The sequence below is a fragment of the Sturnira hondurensis genome, unplaced genomic scaffold (assembly GCF_014824575.4).
Source record: "Sturnira hondurensis isolate 20B ecotype Veracruz unplaced genomic scaffold, ASM1482457v3 Scaffold0017436, whole genome shotgun sequence".
Classification (NCBI taxonomy): Eukaryota; Metazoa; Chordata; class Mammalia; order Chiroptera; family Phyllostomidae; genus Sturnira; species Sturnira hondurensis.
The window spans coordinates 19,723,097-19,745,101 of record NW_028090067.1 but is presented as its reverse complement, the minus strand read 5'-3'; the positions used below and the strand labels follow the sequence as shown (position 1 = coordinate 19,745,101).

Genomic DNA, 22,005 nt, shown 5'->3' with positions numbered 1-22,005 from the left:
AGACATGCATTTTATCATTTATTTAAGCATACATTTTAAGCATAAATAAATGATAAAATTAAGCATACATCTTATTTATTTCCCAAGATTACAATGTCAATAAATGCAGAGCTCTTGTAAGAGTTGCTTAAAAATAACCTTTATTTCATTCGACAATAAGTGGAAACTTCACTGTTGTAAGACAGAGCCCTAGCTTGTTTGAAAGACACACCCTGATGGGAGCCACAGGTGCCTGGTCTGTGCAGGGGGCAGTGGCAGGTGGTGGACCGCGCTGTCCTCGAAAGGAACGCTGTTCAACTGCAACAGAGCAGTCAAAAACGGTGCCCAGCTCAGCAGTGACCGCCACGTTATTTGCATTATGAGAGAATGATGGAGTAATTAGTTTCTTCAGGTAGAAAGTAAAGAATGAAAATCTGTTAGAAGTGGCATTAGCCCAGGTATTGATTTTGGCTATGGGAAGGGAAAATAGAAACAGAAGATGTCCTAGAGATACGTCTTTATACTCTGTCTTTGGCACCTGGTGCATGGGATTGCTGGATCATATGGTAGTTCCATTTTTAAATTTCTGAGGAACCACCGTGCTGTGTGCCACGGCAAGTGTACCAGTTTCCATCGACAGCGACAGTGCACCAGGGGTTCCCGTTCCTACAGGCCTCGCCAATACTTGTTTTCTTTGTGTTCTGATAGTAGCTACTCTGATGGATGTGAAGTGGTATCTTGTGTGTGTTTTGTTTTTTTTAATGAGCTCTGAGGATGTAAGTGGGATTTTTTTTAATTTTATTTATTCATCTTTAGAGGGGAAGGGAAGGAGAGAAGGAGAGAAATATCAATGTGTGGTTGCCTCTCATGAGTCCCCTCCTGGGAACTGGTCTGCAACCCAGGCATGTGCCCTGACTGGGAATTGAACCGCGGTTGTTTGGTTCGCAGACTCACGCTCAATCCACTGAGCTACACCAGCCAGGGCTGTCTTGTGTTTTTGATTTGCATTTCCCTAGTGGTGAGCAATGCTGAGCATCTTTACATGTGTTTATAGTCCATTTGAATATCTTTGGAAAAATGGCTATGCAAGTCCTTTGCCCATTTTTATTTTTTATTTATAAAAAATTTATAAATTTTTATAAAAAATTTATAAATAAATTTTTTATTTATAAAAAAATTATATATTTATTTATTTACCTTCAGAGAGAGGGGAAGGGAGGCAGAAAGAGAGGGAGAGAAACATTGATATGTGACAGCTATATCGATCCATTGCCTCTCATATGCGTCCTGGGCCCTGGCTGGTGTGGCTCAGCGGATTGAGTGCCAGCCTGCAGACCAAATCATACACATCCTGACCAGGGGACTGATCCTGCAACCCAGGCACGTGCCCTGACTGAGATTCGAACCTGTGACCTTTCATTTTGCAGATGGCATCCAACCGACTGAGCTGGGATGTTTTGTTACTGCTGTGGAGTTTTATGCCTTACATTTAGGTGTTTGATACATTTTGAGTTCATTTTTGTATGTGGTTTTAGGGAAGGGTCCAACTTCATTCTTTGATAGCCAGGTAGATAGCCAGTTTTTGTGGCACCATTGGGAACCCTGGCTCCCAAGGCTGCCTGCTGGCTGCTACTATGCTCAGACCTGAAACTGAGCGAAGCGATCTGCAGTTTACCGTCCAGGCCTCCCCTGGAATTGCAACCCTCAGGCAGACTCCAGAGTTTCAGAACAGTTACAGCAGACAGATCCTGCCAGCGCAGGTGCTGGCCAGGTGGGGAAGGCGGCCCTTGTGCTGCCTACTCTGCCATCTTCCCAGAGTCCCAAAATTTGTGGTTCTGGTAAGTTCCCGGGTGATGCTGATGCTACTGGTCCCTTGACTGCACTTGGAGAATGACTGAACTGATCTCTTCAGGGTTCTCTCTTTAGGCCCCAACATACCGTGCAGGGTCTTTCTCCTCTGGATGCAATGTAGTGAATTGACTGTGCTTTTGAATTGCAATAAGCAGCAAGCACTGGGTTAAGGTAGATGAATTTGCTTTCTTTATGAAAAAGATGGGACCTGTGGGCTGTGAGCTGTTCAGGGCAAGGAGCTGCGGAAGCCCTGCAGGGGCAGAGAGGGGCGTGTGTTGAGGCAGGAAGGAAATGGCCATTGTTCGCACACGCGCTCGATGGCTTCTCTCCTGTCTGTACACGTAGGCGAAGGTAAGGCCGCTCTACCCGCTGCTTGTGTGGTAGGTGGTGTGGGTGGAACGTCCAGTGGTGGTGGGTCTGGCACGTGGTCACATTGGGTCACATTTACTGAGCACTATTGACCCGGCCACCATTCTGAGCCTGGGTTGACATATTTAGTCCTCCCAGCACTTCTCTGAGGTAGACAATGTGATTAGGTCCATGTTTGCCTGTTGAGGAAACAAAGGTCAGGAATTTGGCCATGACCACGTGGGTGAGGACTGGTGGGGTCACTGACTGCCCAGGTTAAATGGGTTGTGATTCCAGTACTGAATCCGGCGCAGCAGTGCCCAAACACGGAGTGCTGTCCTGTGTTGATATTTCGCCGGCAAGTTACACAATTAAACTAAAAGGTGGGGTTTTTTTAATGTCCTCCCCCTAGTCTGGAAATGGGGTGGCCCTGGGGTTGATTAGTTTAGTGCTCAACAGTGTCACAAAGTGTCCCTGTTCTCTGTCCTGTTACCACTGTCCTCTGGTGGCGATCGGATGGTTGTAAGAGGTCTCACCGTCCCTCTCCCCATGTGGGCTTGGCCAAAAAGTCCATTTAGTTTTACTCATGAAATGAAAGACTCGTTTATCATTTTCCCCAGTGACTTTATTGATTTGGCTGTTTTGAGGATGTCAGCTGTCTCCCACTATTGGCTTCTAGTGGGTAGAGGCCAGGGCTGCTGCTAACCGTCTTCCAGTGCATCAGACAGCCCCACAGCAAAGGGTTACTTGACTGAAATGTCCCTGGTCCCAAGAATCTTCACAAACCACTTTTGACACATTCAATCAGTACAGCACTTTCTCCACACAAATCTTTTTTTGTGTGTCAGTTGTGTTTTTACCTTTCTTGAAATAGTAAAGGATAATACACCAAAAATCTGGTATATCTTCTTCCATTTTCGGTATTAAAATGGCTGCACAAAAATGCACCAATTTTTGGTACTTTTTTTTGTATTTTTTTAAAATATATTTTATTGATTATACCATTACAGTTGTTCTATCCACCCCTTCATTCCCCTCCACCCGCACACTCCCTTCCCCACCATTCTCCCCCCCTTAGTTTATAACCATGTGTCTCAAGTTCTTTAGATTCTATATTTCCCCCACTATTCTTGCCCTCCCCCCTATCTATTTTCTACCTACCCTCTGTGCTATTTTCTGTGCCTTCTCCCCCCTTCTCCTCCTCCCACCCCCCTGTTGCTAACCCTCCATGTGTTCTTCTTTTCTATGGTTCCACTCCTGATCTAGCTGTCCTCCTGGTTTGCTTTTGTTTTAGGTGTGGTTGTTAATAACTGTGAGTTTGCTGTCCTTTCACTGTTCATATTTTTCATCTTCTTTTTCTTAGATAAGTCCCTTTAACATTTCATATAATAAGGGCTTGGTGATGATGAACTCCTTGAACTTGATCTTATCTGAGAAGCACTTTATCTGTCCTTCCATTCTAAATGAAAGTTTTGCTGGATAAAGCCATCTTGGCTGTAGGTCTTTGGATTTCATGACTTGGAATACTTCTTTCCAGCCCCTTCTTGCCTGTAAGGTCTCTTTTGAGAAATCCGCTGACAGTCTGATGGGTACTCCTTTGTAGGTGACTGTCCCCTTATCCCTTGCTGCTTCTAGGATTCTCTCCTTCATTTTAGTCTTGGCTAATGTAATTATGATGTGCCTTGGTGTGTTCCTTCTTGGGTCCAACTTCTTTGGGACTCTCTGAGCTTCCTGGATTTCCTGGAAGTCTATTTCCTTTGCCAGACTGGGGAAGTTCTCCTTTATTATTTGTTCAAATAAGTTTTCCACTCGTGGCTGTTTCTTTCCCCCTTCTGGTACCCCTATAATCCGGATGTTGGAACGTTTAAAGATGTCCTGGAGGTTCCTAAGCCTCTCCTCATTTTTTTGAATTCTCATTTCTTCATTCCTTTCTGGTCAGATGTTTCGTTCTTCCTTCTGGTCCATTCCATTGATTTGAGTCCCAGTTTCCTTTCCATCGCTATTGGTTTCCTGGACATCTCCCTTCATTTCAATTAGTTTAGCCTTCATATGTTCCTCTAATTTGTGACTGTAATCAACCAGTTCTGTGAGCATCCTGATAAACAGTGTCTTGAATTGTGCTTCTGAGAGGCTGGCAATCTCTTGGTTGCTTAGAGTTATCAGCTCTGGGACTTTGAGTTCTTCTTGCGCCATCTTTTGGGCTATTCATGCCTGTTCCATAGAAGGATCGGAGCCCTAAGGTGTTCACTAGAGCAGGGCAACTAAGTCGCTGGGTTGTGACGTTGTATGTGGGGGCGGGGTCAAAGAGGAACAACGGCGTCCCGTCTGCCGCCGCGGCCCCCACTGGTGCTGCAGCTGCCACCGTCACCAGGCCCACGCTTTTCGTCCCACTGCACACGAGTGTGCCACCGCCGTCAGCCCTCGCCCCCTGGGGCCTGCGTGGTCCGTCTCACTGTGCGCGAATGTGTGACCACGGTCAGTCTGCCCCGCACCCCAACTGGTTCCGGGCTGCCTGCACGCCTAGGTCAGGGGATCTGTCCTGCCTGAGGCTGCTCGCTGCTGCCTCCGCCCCTCTTACCGTCCCCGTTGAACGGTTAGATGTAGTCGGACTTCTGTATAGTTCAGTTTTCTGGTCTTTTGGGTGTGTCCTTGTTCTCCAAACCTTAGTTGTATTCAAACTTGGTTGTGGGAGAAGGCACAGTGTTTCCACCTATGCCTCCATCTTGGCGGAAGTCCCTGGTACGTTTGTTTTTTAAATGCACACGGATATGACAGTTGCTATGACATAATCTAACAAATTGTTTCGAATGACAACTAAGTACTACTAAAGCCATCGTATAGAAAAAACATAATGAACTTTTGGGCCAGCCCAATAGAAGCCAAGTGAAAAGGGGGCCTCTTCCAGCCTCTTGTTTTTGAAAGAGGGGTGAAACTTTCCCAGAAGCCCCTTTCCCTGCAGACTGTCCTACTGGAAATCCTGGACACACCATTCCTACGTGGCCACCGCTGCCTGGGGTGGGAAGGGCCTGGAGCAGCAGCCCCCGGGACAGCGGGCTCCCCTGGCTCCCGTGGCCAGAGCGGCGCAGCAGAACTGGCTGCTGGTGGGACAGCGGCGGATCCGCCTCTCGCTCCTCCAGGTGGTGGTGAGTCCTTTTGTTCTGAAGGTGCCTGGTGGCACTGACAAGTCAGTGAAGTCTGGAGCTGCCCAGAACGCTGCCAGCTGTCCTTGGTTTACTCCAGGCCAAGTCTTTCATTTCTTGGCACGGGAGTGAGGGCGCATGCCCCCAGAAGGATAGTGGCTTCTGAGAGGAAGCGACACTCTGGAAGGACTCGCCTTTCAACCCTGTTCCTGCCCCGTTTTCTCTGGAGGATGCCGGCCATGGTCAGCCCAGACCCACTGCGACACGGAGCAGGTCACTGCCCCTTCTGGTGCTTCGGGGCACTGACAAGGACCCAGTGAGCTGGTCCAAGTCAGTCAAGCATAGCGATGCCTGATGCATGGTGAGCCCTCACGCTGCATTAGTGTGGTTGTTCCCTGTAGCGTCAGCAAGCGGAGCTTTGTCCAGCTCCCTGTTGTCCTGCGCCTGCTGCCGTGGATTGGAGGTGAGGTGCCCCTGACTGCTGTGGGCCTGCGAGCCACACTGACACCTGCCAGGCTGCACTCCAGGGCATTTGCCTGGGGAGGGTGTGGGCGTGTGGGGAGCCTCTTCCACAAGTGTGACTGCTTAGGGATCGCTTTTATTTTTCCTGGAATCGGGACCAAGTGCTGCCATCTTTCAGGTGGCCTTAGGAGGGTCTGCATCCTTCCCCCAGGGGGCCGCTGGGGTTGGCTTTTACAAATTTCTTTTGTAAAGAAAGACACGTTTCTTTTTCTTTTTTTTAGTTTCTTTTAATTTATTTTTATTTTATTTTTATTTCTTTTTTGTTTGTTTTGTTTTTCCTTTCCTCCCCTTTTTTGTTTTTTTTTACTACTTTTCGGGGGGCACGTTTCTACTTCTCACAGCAACAACTTCAGAGGGATGACGGAAAAGTGCCCCACTGTAAGAAAAGCTGACCATTTGAGGAGGAGATCTCAATTACAAAATAATGTCTCACTTGGCCAGAAACTCATGGCAGGTTTCCTGGTGCATTTAAAATAGGATTTGTGTATAAAAATACCATTTGCTCACAGGAGCCCATATTTTCTGAAAAGGGAAATATACTTGTATTGGGCATTTGGAATAAGTGGGATAAAAATAAAGGCCTACAAATATAAGAACAAAAAACCAAGTTCCACTTTTAATTCTGAAAGGTTTATATATAACTCTACTCTCTTACCCTCCTCTTCTGCCCGAGACTTGCACAGTGGAAATAAACAGGCGAGATCTGCAGGCAGTTCACGACAGTGTGGGGAACGAGGGGAGAGGACAGGCAGGCGTGGTCCTGGGTGGACGGACAGCAGGGGGCCGGGGGCGGGGCCGCAGGCCCGTCCTCACCCCGCTGCGTGTTCTGTTGGGTGGTTTGTGAGCCGTCGTGAGGCCTGCCCCGAGCCATTACTTCTGGGTCGTCTCCCTGTGTGGGCAGCGAGTGGCGGTTGGAAATCGGCCCGCTCTTCCTGCCACCAACCCCAGACGCCCGTAACCACAAGGATGCGTGCCGATGCCTGGCCAGTGGGGTCTGGAGACGGCCTGGAGGGAGAGGGCTGAGTCTGGGGTGCTGAAGTCTGACTTCTCCTTTCCTTTCAGAAATGTTCCCACTGCCAAGAGGCAGGTGCCACCTTGGGCTGCTACAACAAAGGCTGCTCCTTCCGCTACCATTACCCGTGTGCCGTTGACGCAGGTAAGACGGGCGCAGGCCCTCCTCCGGAGCCTCCTCAGGGCCATGCGTGCGCTTGCTCTGCCTTTTCCCTGCCTGCAGTTCTTCTCGTCTCTTCTGGCCTGTTCTGTTCGTAAACTGTAAAGGAATGCATAGAGGGGAACAAAGGGGGGTGAAGTGGGGTACTTGTTTTAGGACAGTTATTACAGCTTTAGTCATTGTTAATTTGATAATTTATAAATAACAGCTTTATTTATAGAATGCACATGATTCACCTATTTGAGTGTACAATTCAGTGGGTTTTAGGGGTTTCACAGATAAACAGCCGTCATCACAGTCAATTTTAGGACACCTCATCACCTCAGATAGAAGCCCTGTGTCCCTTAGCGGTCAGTCCCCACTCCTCATCTCTTCCCCAGCCCTGGCGGCTGCTGGTCTGCTTCCTGCCCCTGGGGGTCTGTCCGTTCTGGACTTCCTGTAGAAGTGGGCTCAGACGAGACACGTGGTATGCCTGGCTTCTTTTACATAGTACAGCATTTCTCAGGTTTACCCATGTTGTAGTATGTTATCAAAGCTTCATTTTTATTGCCAAACAGTATTTTATTAGAAGGATATACCTTTACTTTTATTTCTCATCCCTCCCTAGTTGCTTCTGCTTTTTGGTTATTACAGATGATGCAGCCGTGAGCATTCGCCTGCAGGTCCCTGCGCAGACGTAACGTGTTCGTTCTCCAGGGCGTGAGGCCTGGAGTGGCATTTCCGGGTCACGTGGGGACTCCATGTTTAACCTTTTGAGGTCCTGCCAGGCTGTTTTCCAAAGTGGCCGCACCATCTTACGGTAGTACCCCCCAGCAGTGCCTGAGGGTCCCAGTATCTCTGTGTGCCTTCCTTCGAAGGCACTTGTTATGTCTTCCTACTATCGCCATCCCAGCCGGTGTGAAGTGGCATCCGCGTCATTTTGGTTTGCATTTCCCTGCTGGTTGATGGTGTTGAGTGTCTTGGGGAAGTCCGATTTATCTATTGTTTCTTTTGCTACTTGGTGCTTTTTCTTGTATCTAAGCAACCATTGCGTAATCCAAAATCGCCAAGGTTTATGCCTGTGTCCTCTCCCACAAGTTCCACAGCGTTCACCCTTACATGTGCCTCTGGTCCATCTTGAGTTAATTTTCATACGTGGTGTGAAGCAAGAGTCTACTTCATTCTTTTGTGCGTGGATCCCAGTTGCCCCAGCACACACAGGAAAGACTGATCTTCCCTCACTCGGTAATCTTGGCACCCGCGTTGAAAGTGAGTTGTCCTCAGACGTGCGTGCTTGTTTCTGGGCTTCTGCAGGGCCGCCTGTCATGATGGCTACAGGTCTGTGGTACGGTCTGAGACTGAGAAGTACGAGTCCTCCGGTTTGGGTCCTTTTATTTAAAATCGTGTTGGCTATTCTGGGTCCTTTGCTGTTCCATATGAATTTTAGGATCCACTTGTCGATGTCTAAAAAAATAGCCATTAGTACCCCTACGGGGCTAGCGTTAGTCTGCAGACGGACAAGGCAGGGCACCGTCTTCCCAGTAGCCTGTCTTCCAACCCGTGGTCATGAGGCGTCTTTCCACTTACTTTGGTTTTTAATTTCTTTCAACTGAGTTTTGCAGTTTTCAGAGTATAAGTGTTTCATCCTTTTGTTAAAGTTATTCTTAAGTATTTTTTTATTTTTGATGTGATTCTCAATGGAATTTCCTTAATTTAATTTTCATATTGTTCATTGTTGGTGTATAGAAATGCAGTTGATTGTGTTATATTGCCCTTGGGTCCTGCAACTTTGTTTTCATTGATTTAGTTATAATACTTTTTTAGTGGGTTTCTATATAAAAGTTATGTCATCTGCAAATGGTTTGATTTCCTTTTAATCAGTTGCCTTTTATTTCTTTTCCTGCCTAATTGCCCTGGCTGAAGCCCCTGGTGCAGAATCGGCGGGCACTGACCCCTCATTCACTCCTGACCCCCAAACTTCAGTGAGAGCTGTGGTTGTGTGTAGATGTTCATGAGCGCTGAGGATGCTCCCTTCTGTTCCTAGTTTGTGGGGGTGTGTATCCCAACAGGGTGCTGCATTTTGTCCATTTTTCCTAAGCCCATTGGGATGATTAGAGCCACGTTTGGCCATGTGATTACTGTTGAAAGAAGAGAAACCTTTTGTTCACGAAGTGTCGTCCGGAGATTAATGCAGAAGACCTGAGTTCCAGCTCAGAGCTTCAGCAGTCTGAGAGAACCCTCTTTTTCCCTAAAGTCTTGTCCCTTCAGTGGGTGATTTCCCCAGTTTCTTTTTGAGCATTAGGTGCTCTGAGACCTTCACGCAGCAGGTGGCATGGCGCTGGTTAGCTCCGCGTCTTCCAGGTTAGGAGGGGAGGGGACCGGACTTTCCTCAGGAGCAGCTGTGCTGTCATAGGGGGTGGGGTTTGATGTGGGTTTGGCAGGAGAGGTGAGAGGGCGTGGCCGACTGGGTGTGGGAGCAGGTGCTGGGTGTGGGAGCAGGTGCGGGGAGCAGGTGCAGGAGCAGGTGGGAGGGCTGGAGCCCAGGGACCCGACTGACACAGAGAGAGTCCGAGTCGTTGTCCGCCCTTCCCTCCAGCTCCGTCACGTCTCCTCAAGCAAGCCTTTCACATCCTCCGTCCCTCCTTTCCTTTCTCTTCTTTTCTTTCCAAGTTTCTGAAGGAGAAGCAGCCTAAAAAAACACACCACGAGAAAGGTACAGAAAGATAATACTTATGCCAAAGTTAGATTGTCATCAAAGTGTGTGTTTGCATGCGCTGAAGGGCAGCTGGTGGCCAGGGCCCCTTAAATGTCAGTCCAGGGAGTGTGGGCTTTACTAGCCTGTCCCTCTCGTTCTCTTTCTTCCCCTAAATGTTCCGCGTGGAGGCTAAGCTCCACTTCCCCTGGGGTGGGGGTGGGGTGGTCTGGCATATTCTATAGAACAGCCATTAAATCCTCTCTCAGGAGCCAGCGGGTGCCTTTTCTCATTTTAATGAGATGGCCCTGACATCCTAGCGTTTTATTTTGGCGGATGTTTGTAAGTTATACATGGGGGAGACTGCAAGAGGCAGCTGCCCACCCCTCCAGGTGAGCACAGGCAGGTGGCCTCGTGCCCCCAGGAGGGTGCTCTCCTGTCTGCACACTGGGCTCCTGGTACTTCCTCTAGGGATTAATCGAGCAGTGCAGCCCTCCAGAACTTCCTAAGAGGGTGGAGGTGTCCTGAAGCCGCCCTCTCCAGTGCAGTAGCCACAGCAGTGGGCGACCATGGAGCACCGAAATGTAGCAGGAATGCCAGGCCAGACCTTTTCTTTCCACCTAGATGCACTTGGCCATGTGTGGCTGGCAGTTGGACAGCACGTGGCTTGGTGCCGCCTTGGTCAAGTTCGGGGGTGGGGTAGGTTCTCTGGGAAAGGCGTGGCTCTTCTCTCCAGTGGGGCTGCTTACCAGCTGCAGGGTAGTAAGCAGATGGCACTTGTTCCTCCCTCTGTTTGAGCTTGTCTTGTGTGGCCTGCCCAGGTAAGTAGGTAACATCCCTATTTGGCAGAGTTGGTGGCCGAGTATCCAGCGAGAGGGAGGCGGCCTGGGTCAGCGGGGCCGTGGCCCCTGGCTCTCCTGGCCCAGCTGCTGCATATTCCCCTTTGAATACCGGGGGGGGGGGGGGGGGGGGGGGGGGGTNGGCGGGGAAGAAGCTGGCGCCCGAGAAGCAGCTTCACCAGGTGGCCATGTCTTCGACATTTATCCGTCTTTTTGATGACCCGAGTCACAACAACCCCGAGGCCTGTGCTTCCCTGAGGGGCGGGTGCTTTTACTTGTCCCTGTGCCCCCTCCCGGGGTGGGGGATCTTCCAGATTCTGTGTGAAGGACCTTTGCCCCCAGGAAAGGCATTCCTGGTTGCTGTTCTTTCTGATCATGATAACAGCAAGTCCCTGATGTCCCTGTGGAGTCAGGCAAGTCAGGGCGCCCAGGTCTGCCTTGCTGTCCCCGTGTAGACCTTTCAGAGCCGTTGCTGTCTCAGGGAAACTTTGATTGCTGGGACATCCTCGTGGAAACAGAATCTTTGTTCCATGAGGCTCTGTGACTCCCACCGTCCCCCCCCACCCACCTCCAACAAGTTTGGGGCATCACGGTTACCTGTTTTGTGTGGCTTGTTACATCACAGGCACCAGATTTGGCTCCAGGCGGGAAATGCAGTGATAAGAACATGAGCTCTGGTTTTAAAAAAAAGTTTAATGTATTCAGTGCAATGAGCCACAACAATTAAGACCAAAGGAAAAAAGCGCTGCGCTGGCTCATTAATAATTCCGCTGTGCATGAAGAATCATGCCCGGAGGGCTCTCAGCTCTAACCCACGAGGAGACACAGCTGGGAGGCCACTCTGCAGCTTCACGGCGCTGCCCTCCCCGCCACTGCCCACTTGGGTCTCATGGGCCAGGGTTCAGCCCTGGGTGAGTCAGTAGGAATGACGGGGGTCTGGCACCTCCCTGGAGAGGCTAGTCAGCCTCACAGAAACAGGTACTGGGGCTTTCCTCGCTCCTGGCCTGTTGCTCCTGTTTCCTCGCCTGGACCCCCTCGGGATGAGTACTGCCTGGCCCCAGCCCCAGGGGTGGGGCTGGCGGGGCGTCTGGATGGCTCATCGGCCTCAGGGCTGTGTGGCTGTGTGGGTATCCACAGGGCTTGGGAGGAGGAGCTCCGCAGAGTCCTCTCTCTGACAGAGAGAGGTGGGCTTGCCCTGAAGGGCTGCCGAGGTTGCGTGTCTGGAAGCCATCTTGTTGACCAGATGGCCTTGTGAGTCTTTTCCAGCTTGTGTGATGATCCAGTAAGCCATCAACTTGGACTTGGCCTGGGGAGTGCAGGCGAGGCTCTCCACCCAGTCGGCACGGGCCAGGGGCTCCAAGGAGACAAGCTGAGGGACCGGCTAACGCTGCGGCACCAGGCACCTGTTCAGAGACCTCGGGAGAGTTTGCTCCCCTTCTTACCGATCCTGGCTCCCCCCCCCACCCACCCAGGGCCAGGGCCAGCGCCAGGACTGCCCTTCTGGGCGGCCTGTGCATATAACAGGAACAGACGAGAGCATCTGTCCGCAGGTTCCTGTGTGGGAGACCTTGCCAGAGGTGGGCACTGTCTTTGGCAGGTTTATTTAGGAGACTTCCGTTTCCAGAAGTGCCTGGCATTAGTTCCAAGTTGCTTTTAGTGTGTACTTGCATTGTTTTATTTCTTTTCTGTTTTCTACCTTAAAGGGAACACGTTTCCTAACTATAGACGTACGGTACTAACGAATGGTCCTTCGCAGCTCTTCATGGCTGAGACGGGAACTGAGGCACCTCTGCTTTTCTGGTGCACCTTTGCCAAGTGCCGTGGCCCCTTCCTCCTTTCTGAAAACCACCGTGACAGAAGGCCGGCTGTGCCCCACGTGGGTGCTGCCATTTCTCTCTGGCCCCAAACCAGAGACTGCCAGCAAGCAGAGCGCCAGTCTGCCCCTTGCCATTCAGAGGCTTTCTCTCTGGCAGATTGTACAGTGGGAGCCCTGGTCACGCCGAGGACTCGTGGGTTTCGGATTAACACACTTCATCTGCTGCTGTGCTCTGTCTTGCAGGGAGCGGCGCGGGGGGTTAGCAGGGCTTGCCAACCTGGGCCCTGGCCTGCCTCCGAGACTCCAGGACTCCAGAGGGAGGCAGGGGTGCTACAGGCCTGAGCCAAACTATGAAAGGACCTTTTTGATTGCACAGGATAGGAGGACCTCACAATTTTTCATTCGTGTATTCCGTGGCTTTTTCACCGTTTCCCTGAAGTCTGGGTACTCAGGCTGCTAATCTGGACCTCCGTTTAAACCGAGTTAAACTGCAAATTTAACAAGGCTAAGTACCATGGCTGCCTCCACATTGCCTGAGAGCAATCTGGGAATTTGTGATCAATATTTATTAGCATTCTGCCACCGCATCTTGCACCGGTGACCCAGCTGTCGGTCTCCAGGAGCTGTGGTGCACGGCTCGGACTAATAATGAGATTTCCTCTCCTGCACTGCTCACCACCCGGTGCCACCAGGCTTGACTTACCTGGAGGCTGCCATCGAGGCTGCTGTCACCATGCTGGAAGTGGGCATGCGTCATTTTCCTCCCAGGGTTAATACCCCCTCACGGGGTTTCCCTGTGAAGCATTTAGCATGGATTATGCAGCTCGGATGGGAGCTTCTCCTTGTCTCCGTGGGCTGTGGGCGGAGGGGACAGCAGGGCGCTCAGGCCTGGCCTCCCTCCTGTCAGCAGAGGGGACACGGTGCCTCGAGTCAGCGTTCTCACCCGGAGGCTTTGGTGGTGGCCTGTGCAGTGGGTGGAGCCCAGAGCGGGAGATTTTAAACACATCTCTCGGGGACTTGTTCCAGTTGATCTTAGGGAGAGACAGAGACATCAGTTGGTTTGTAGTTATGCGCTCGTCGGCTGATTCCTGTGTGCGCCCTGACCGGGGATCAAACCGGCAGCCTCGGCCCGTGGGGATGACGCACTAACCAGCTGAGCTACTCGGCCAAGGCCTAGAGGTTGTTTCTGATTAAAATGATATGACAACATGACGGGAATACAGAAAAAATTAAATCACCTATAATCTTACTACCCAAAGAGAACCACTGTTACAATTTGGTAGATTTCTTTTGTCCTTTTTTAGTGCATATAAAACATTTTGATCAAGTTAGGGTTGTACTCACACATCTGTGTATCCTGGTTTCTCCAGTGATTTTGCATCACGAGTGCTTCCTGTACACCATTAACTATTTTGAAATGTTCATCTTTAAGTTGCGTTTCTTTGGGTCGGGGCGCCGTAGTTTCCCTGGGAGTCTCTGACGCACCCCTACCAGCAGCCCCGGTGGAGTCGCCGCCTGTCGCCAAGCCCGACCCTGTCGGTCCCGGCCCTGCTCATCTTGCCACCCGCCAGCTTGGGCTGACTGTCCGCTTGTGTCTTGCAGATTGTTTGCTCCACGAAGAGAACTTCTCGGTGAGGTGCCCCAAGCACAAGGTGAGTCCGAGGCCCCCGAGACGCTCCCGGCTGGGCTCCTCCTGACCTCACAGGACCAGGGCCGCCTCACCTGCTCCCGGCCCTGGGAGACCTGTGGCCACAGGGTCAGCACCCCTGTGGCATGGGGGGCGCTGGGAGAAGTGTGTTGGAGAGAATCGTGTTTGTGACCAGAAATTAGAAGATCAAACTCAGTACTGATTTCCACTGTAATTTAATGGAAACCCAGTTCACAGGTTGGCGTGAGGTAAGGTTGGTCATGGGCCGTGATTCATAAGCAAAGGCGGTTTCCCAGACCAGGGAAAATGGAGATGACCAGGGTTTGGAGGAGACTCCGTCTTTTCCAGGTCTTGGCTCAGTGGGAGCAACCCACGGTCGGCAGTTGGCACCTGAGGGGGGCTGCCACTGCCTTGTTTCCCTTCAGGTCCCAGCGGTGGCCTCTTGGCCGCCTATTCTGGGAAAGCGTGGAAGGTCAGGGGCGGTGGCCTGCCTCTGAGATGCGGTGCGCGAGAATGGCTAGGGTTTGGACCAGGGACCCGCGAAGGGCGCTGGCTGCCTGGAGTCTCCTGCAGTGGCCACTCTCCTCTGGCTGAGGTCACAGTGACACCTGGTGGTCACGGGCTGCTCGCAGCCTTTGTCTCCAAGTTGAGCCGGAAAGGACTAGAAGCGCTCGTCCTGACAGGTCTGCCCTCAGAACACTCCTGAAACATGCTTGCTCCTGCTTTTCTTTAAAAATGACTTCCAGAGACGATCCTAGGAATGTACGTGTTCTCTCTATCTTGATCAATGTTTTTGTTTTTAAAACTTCCCTTTTTTAATGGTCAGGTTTTGCCTCAGAAAACCCTGTCTGGGTACCTCCTGTTTGTCACTCAATACTGACTCTGCTTTTTCTTTCCTTTCCATGTGCTGTTCCTCTCCTCCCCTCCACCCACCCTGACCCCCGCGCTCGCTCCTCTGTCCCTCCTGCCTGCCTCCTGGGCTTTGCCGGCGTCAGCCCCCCCTCCCGTGCCCTCTCCCCGCCTTGCAGAACAAGCCAGCGAAAGGCAGCCTCAGCACAGAGCAGTCGGAGCGGGGGTGAGGGGCAGAGTGCCGTGGGAGTGGAAAGTACAGCAAGCACAGGTGAGTCAGGGCACGGCCCCTGCCCCGCTCCTGCTGCGTACCACGGCTCTGCCCTCGGCCGGCTTCCACCAGCGTGTTCGTGTGTGACCTGCCACCGCCAGGTGGAGAAAATGTGTGGTGCTTTGTTGCCTAGGAAAGGTGGTGTGGGGCTTTTAACACAGTCCCCTCGCCACGGGGTCGGGGGACTGTTCTGAAAGCCGGCCTGGCACGGTGCTCCCGATGCCCCGTCTCAGAAAGGCTTCTGGGAGCCGGGTGGCTTCTTCCTAGTGATTCTTGTGCCTCTGTGAGGCAGGTGGTGGGTCTTGTTTCTGTTTTTGTTTTCCTTTAAAAATTGTCCCAAGTTTTGTTATTTGAAATCTTTTTTCTCGTGGTACTAGGAAGGATTTTTTCCCCCCCAGAAATACAAAGGGGAGGAAAACCCTCTCAAAGGTTTGATAGACTTTGGTATCCAATCTCATTTTACTCTTTAAAACGTCGCGGGGTTGAGTTGTGCCCTCTGTGAGTGTGTCCACGGGCTGCGGTCAGGGCTGGTGGCCTGACCCTGGGAGCTTGGGTCTCTAGAAGCCACTGGGGTCTCTAGAAGGTCTGCTGCCTGCTGCTGGCTCCCCGCCCTCCCGGGTCCCTGAGGGATGAGGAAAACAGCTCCTAAAGACGAAAAACCACAACATGACACTGCAGGGTGGCGCTGGGGCCCTGTTGTCTCAGCTGGGACAGGTTCCGTGGGGCAGTGCCCGGAACCCCTGGGGAGCGACCTGGGGAAGGAGGGTTCACCGCTGGGCGAGGCAGGCCTCTGACCCCAGGAGTCGTCTTCGTCATCTCCCGGGTGGGTCCCAGTGCCAACCCCCCCCCCCGGGGGGCTTTCTCAGGGATTCTGCGGGGTGGGGGCATCGCAGTCCTGCTTTTCTTTTGCGTCTCCAGGGAGTTGAGATGGGAGGGGGAGCAGGACAGGCAGTTGGGTCACTGGAAGCAGTGGAGCAGGTGGACCTGGTGGTCATCATAGGCGGTGGCCACTGGCCAGAGTCCTTTCTGGCTGAGCCGCTCTCTAGGCTAGACAGCGGCCAGGCTGGTTCTTCAAGGACATTTCTGTTGGTCCCCCCCCCACGTCCCCGGTGTTGATGGTGTCACCATGCGTGGGCAGGCTCTGCGGCTGTCTCGACGATTCATCTGCCCAGCCCAGGGGGTCAGCACTGGCTTCCGTGGGGACCACGGAGAATATTCCTGGAAGTGCCCTGGGAGGCCTGGCTCAGACGAGAACTGTGTGCTGTTGGGGGCCACCTGTGTTTGCTGCGGGCTCCAGCTCGCGTGTTAGAAGAGAAGGAAGTCTGGGCCCTGGGCCTCTTCCTGGCAGTTTGAGTTTTGTCTCTCCTTCCACCTCACCCACTCCCGAGCCTGCTAGTTGACCCTGACCTGTGGGGACAGAAGCCTCATTCACTCCTCAGAGGTGGGCAGTACTGCTCCTGTTGACACAAAAGAAACTGCTGTGCTCAGTGACAAGTGGCCTGTCATTGCAGGCAGGTTCATGTCTGTCAAGGTCAGAACATTGACTTTTAAGGCCCTGACCAGTGTGGCTCAGTTCATTGGGCATCATCCCGCAAACCAAAACATTGGGGGTTCAACTCCTGGTCAAGGGAGTTGAACTCAGATGCCTGAGTTGGGGTGAGTGCAAGAGGCGAGCAATTGATGTTTCTCTCCCTTTCTTTCTCTCTCCCTCCCTTCCTCCTCTCTAAAAATAAGTAAAATCTTTTTTAAAAATTTTACCTCTCGGAGTGATCAGGGACAGAGAGGTAACACCCACACGAAAGGAGCATTCATCTAGGCTCCACGCGACAGACAAGAGCCACCCTTGCCGGTCTCCCTTCCAGGCAGAGAGGGGACAGTGGGTGTACATGTGAGTCCCACCACCTGGTACCTCCCTTTGTCACACAGAGTGCACAGTGCTGTGTGACCAAGGTTAGGCCCCTGACTGTCCCTGTGCTCCAAGATCAGTTAAGAAATGCCTGCAGCGTGCCCGGCACAGCCTGACGTGGGGCGAGGCCCCAAAGTGTTCAGCACTCCGCCCTCACAGCCGCTGGTGCACTGCGCACAGCTGGGGCCTGACCTTGGTCACACAGAAAATCCGGGCTCTGGTCCCCGACCTCCCACCCCCACAGCTGGCAAGGTGCCTGGCACTTAACCCCGTGCCAGGCGAACCATCCTTGGGCAGCCAGCCAGCAGGCCACCTCCCGCCCATTTCTGAGGGTGTGTGGTCGGCCTGTGGTCGCTGCTCTCTCCTGGTACTGAGTTGCCTGGCTGCCCTCATGTAGCCAGTGGGTGGGACTCTGATGGCGCACCCTCTGTCCCCTGTCATGTCACGTAGTGAACAGGGAGTTCCCACGCCCCCTGCCAGGGCCCTTCGCCCAATCCAGTGGTTGGAAAGCAGGACCTCAGCCGTTGCTTTGTCCTGGGTTCAAGGGGATGCCACCTGGACACCACGGCCTCCGTGGTGGGAAAGTCACACGCAGCCACCAGTGTGAGAGCTGCCCAGCAGCAGCTTTGTGGCCCTTAGCAAGTGTCCCTCCGCTCCTGTCCCTGCTGTACCTGAGAGGCTCTTGGTGTACTTGGAATTGAGTCCAGACCCTCGCCGTATGTCGGAAGGCCCATGGCGGGCTCCTCGGAGGCTGGGCTGTGCATGCGCGCCCCTCCCCCCATTCAGGTGACAGGCTCCAACTCCGAGTCAGCGTCCCTTCTTCACAGAGGCCCACCCTCCCTCCCTGCAGCCTTCTTGGCACCGCCCCAGCTCCCAGGCGTCTGTTCCCTGTCATCTGCATTATCACTAGGCTGGCTCCCCAGTGAGGATGGCGACCAGGGCTGTTGGCCCAGAGCGAGCATGAGGTGCCGAGGGAGTCGTGGGTGAAGGAGTGTGCGCCCCCCCGAAGATGTCCCTTCCCCTGACTGTGCCCTCGGTCAGTACAGGTTCCGAGTGAGACCCTCTGGGCCCCCTGCAGGTGGCCTGCGGGCCTGTTTGAGCAGACAGTCCCTGGCCAGGCTAGGCTCCAGAGCCAGAGGCCCGGCGCCTGCGTGGAGGACTCAGGGCCGGGGCCAAGGGTATGTGGAAGGCTTCAGCGCACAGCAAGACCCTGCTCACCAATGGCAGACCCTCGGCCTGGGGCTGTGCGCTCACCGACTCCAAGGCTGGCCCAGCATCTGTTCCCGGGCTCTTGCCCTGTCCTGTGTGTCACACAGGGCCACATAGCAATGGTGGCTTGAAGTCAGAGTCCCCGGGACCCAGTCCCACCGCTGAGCGGCTGTGCTCCTCTGGGTCACATGTGTCACCTCCCAGCTCCACCAGGATATGGGGTCAGGCCTCCCATTGTCACCATGAAATAATGTTTGTAAAGCCCCAGGAGAGTGCCTGACACATAGGAGGTGCTTCGAGAATTCTCTTCCTGTCTTCCCTACTGAAGGACTGGGTTTTTTGAGGCAGCGCTGAGAAGTCAGGGTCCCGTTCCATTGAGGGGCACACATTCGGGCAGGTCTAGTCTGGAGCCTGGGGCACAGTCCTTGCTGGCGAGGCAGGAAGGCCAGGGGGCGCCCCTGTGGCCCCGAGAGAGAGGTCACGTCCAGAAACCGAGCATTTTGAGGTTGGGGGTTTGGGGGGTGCTGCCGTGGAGAGTCGTGGGCAGGGTAGGCGTGGGGGCCCAGGCTGTCAGGGCGGAGCCTCATGGGGCGTGCACGGCACCTGGGCCCCTGTCCTCTCTTCACAGCGGTGTCCCACGTCCCACCAAGGTTTGCCCCTCTGGTCATTGTTCCAGGTCCCCCATTAGTTCCAGTTTTGTGGCAATGTTTGCAAAGGACCTTGGGTCCTTGGGGTGGCATCAGAGGAGACCAACACTGTCCCCCCGCCAGCAGCTGCAGCCTCAGGAAAGCTGAGGGTGCAGGTGGAGAGTCCTTCTGGGTGACCACGAAGGCTGGCACCACCTCCTGAGGAAGTCCACTGTCCCCGTGGGCATCCTGACTGGAGCAGCGTGGCTCAGCCCCTGGCCTGTTTCTCCAGGGCCTGGTAGCTGGAGTGCGGGGGTTTCCATGGGGACATTGTCCTGCCGTCCCTGTAGGGTGTCTTCCTATCTTCCTGTGTTTTCGACCAGGCAGTTCGGACTCTTTGGCAAGGGCAGCGAGTGCATGTGTGCGTGTGCGCACGCCCCAAAGAGAACATTCTCATCCTGTGCACACAGACCAGCCTTAAGTTGTGCAAATTAGTAAGTTTTATGGAATTGAAGGCAACCCCTGGGCTGTCCTAGGTTCTGCTTGTTGGAGGCGGCAGCGAGGTGAGCCCGGGCCTGAGCGCACTGCCATGAGGGTGAGGAGGGTGAGGAGGGTGAAGGTGAGATGCTCCGTGCCGCACTCGGCGCCTGGGCCGTTTCTCTGAGTTGAGTCCTCAGAAACAGCCATGTCTCTCCGAGACCTTCGCTCATGGAGTGGCTCAGGAGACATTCCGAGGAGGCCATTAGTACAACCTCGTGTACCCCACGTCGGTCCTCAGGGTCTCCCTGAGCCTGGAGTCTGGGCTGGAAGATGCGACGCCACACACAGAGGAGGCTGGGGAGCAGGGCCCAGCGGCAGGGCTCTGTGAGCGCACAGAGCCGGCTGCGGGGGGGGGGGGGGGGGGGGGGGGGGGGGGGGGGGGGGGGGCGTGAGCCGGCAACTCTGCGGGCCAGTGGGGCGCGCGAACGCAGAGCACACTGCGGGCCCTGGATGGGTGTCCCCCAGGCCGGGGTCCTTCCCGAAGCCCACTCCACTCTGGGGCAGCCCCCACCTGAAAGGTCGGGGTGTTCTCTCCCGGTCCCAGTGCTCTCCGTGCTCTGGGGAGGCGGACACTCTCAGGGAGGGGCGCTCAGTCTTAGTCCCTCACAGCCACAGGTCATCGCCACCCTGAGCCATGTGTCCAGGCCCAGAGCCACATGGTGGCGAGTGTCTCCCCGGTCAGCAGCCCATTCACGGGGTCTGCAGCTGCTGGGCCACGTGGAGGTGCCCAGCCCCAGCGTCTGTTCTGTCTTGCAGGTGAGACTGTGGAGGTGAGAAGGTGGTGGACACGTGCGATGGAACAGAAATGGCCCCACTGTGCCGCCACACCCCGCCCGCTGCGCCTGCCACGGCCCCTCTTCCCACGTCCTCACATCACACTCTGACCGAGACACCGCGGGAAAGACAGACCCAAGATGTCACAATGGCTGTTTCCATGGACACAATCTCCATAGTGACAGTGGGGGGTGGGGGGAGGGCGGGTGACGGGAAAGGGTGGGGGTATTAAAAGGGAGGGATAAAAATATATATATATAAATCTATTTTTAGTCTGGAAAGACTTTGTTTAAATGAAAGGTGCGCTGTCCCTATTGATTCTATTTTAAAATTATCTAGTTAACTCCAAATTGGTTCCAATAACATTGAAATTTAAATGTGAAATTGAACTCAAACTCTCATAAAGGATAAGGGTGTGGCTTTGACAGTCAGCCTGTCTCACACCAATTCAGAGACACCACCCCCCCACCCCCCCAGACCCGGGACCCAAGCAGACCAGCCACAGGACACCACCCTCTGTCGTCCATTTGTCTCAAAGTGGGAAGGTTTGGGGGGGAGGGGAGTGGGGGCGATCCACATTTTCAAGAGTGGGAGAATGATGTTTAAACACAAAAATAAATTTTTTCATTCCCAGAAACACTATTTATTTATTATTTTTAAAATTTTTATCTTTTTTGGGAGGGTGAAATTGGCAGATGCCCCAAGGTCACAGCTGGGTCAATCTGGCCGGTGAGAACCCGAGTGCCCCGCCCCCCGGGATGGGAGGACGAGAGATGGGCCTGGGGGGGCACCGGTCCGAGCTGTGTGGGGCGCACTGGCCGGGATGCCCAGTTTTCATTTTGCTTCCATTTTCGTAAAGGAGAAGGGGCCCTGTCCGTGGAGCAGCCCCGAGCTACGTGATTCTTTATGTTGTATCGTTTTGTTTTGTTTTGTTTTGTTTTGTAAAGTGTATAATTTTTTAAATATCTGAGTTTTAAAAAAAAGAAAAAGAAAAAAAGTACAAAAAAATTCTTGTTAAGGCCTTAAGAAGGGTTAGTGCATCTTTCAGGGGTCACTCTGCTGAGGGGGTACAATAGCTGTTTCACAAACAGTTTTATTTAAAAAAATCAAAAAAAACAATAAACTTCATTTTAACCTTGTTTCCTTTTTTTGTTACTATAAAGCAGACGCGTCTCTTCCTCCTCCCATTGCAGCCCCCGAGGTGGCTCTGGCGCGGGCTCCGCCAGCCTGAGGCTCGCTCTGCGGGAGCTGGGGCCCTGCCTGTGTGTGGGGACGGTCAGGTTTACTTAGGTGGATATGAGAGCATGTTTCCAATCAACATTAATTTTAAAGGTTATAAAAAAATAATGCGATGTTAATGGACTTTTTTAGAGAACAGAAATACTGGAAGGAATGTTGTGAAGTAGAAATAAGCGATTATAAATGAGTTCTTGTGTGCTCATCAATTTGGGGCAGCAGAAATGGCAGATGAATTTCACTTTAATGGCTGCATCAAGCGGCGTGGTCCATTTCTCATCCCCTGCGCCGGGGCGGAGGTGCGGGCGGGCGTCCGGGCCCGTGGGACCTGCATAGCAATGATGGCCTTTTGAGCTGCTCGGCTTCTTGTCTGGTCTTGACTTGGCATTAACACAGTTCAAGTGAAATTGATAGATTTCAGGTGTCAAGGGCTAAACCACAAAACTTGAAAAATACGCATCCTGAGGAAAATATTTTCCTGACAGCAAATGATTCTTTGTCATTTTGCCTTTTATTCTCCTGTCCCCTTTGGACTCACTGGTGATGCTTGAGTGAGACCTTGTGAGCGTCCTAGACCCTTCCTCAGACTGGCCTCTGGAGTGGCTTGGC

General features: G+C 53.0%; 1 protein-coding gene across 3 annotated transcripts in view; it reads left to right on the top strand.

Annotated features, from left to right (window-relative positions):
• The window catches only part of TCF20 (transcription factor 20), a 100,154-nt gene extending 79,803 nt beyond the window's left edge, over nt 1-20,351 (top strand). For 2 of the 3 annotated variants that reach the window (XM_037068398.1, XM_037068400.1), the window contains exons 3-6: nt 6,903-6,996; nt 13,940-13,989; nt 14,981-15,105; nt 20,143-20,351. In XM_037068398.1, the coding sequence (XP_036924293.1) occupies nt 6,903-6,996; nt 13,940-13,989; nt 14,981-15,064 (228 nt within the window). In that variant the 3' untranslated portion in view covers nt 15,065-15,105; nt 20,143-20,351. The remainder of the gene's footprint in view (nt 1-6,902; nt 6,997-13,939; nt 13,990-14,980; nt 15,106-20,142) is intronic. The other variant, XM_037068399.1, reaches the window with a different exon arrangement.
• The last annotated feature ends 1,654 nt before the right edge of the window (nt 20,352-22,005 follow it).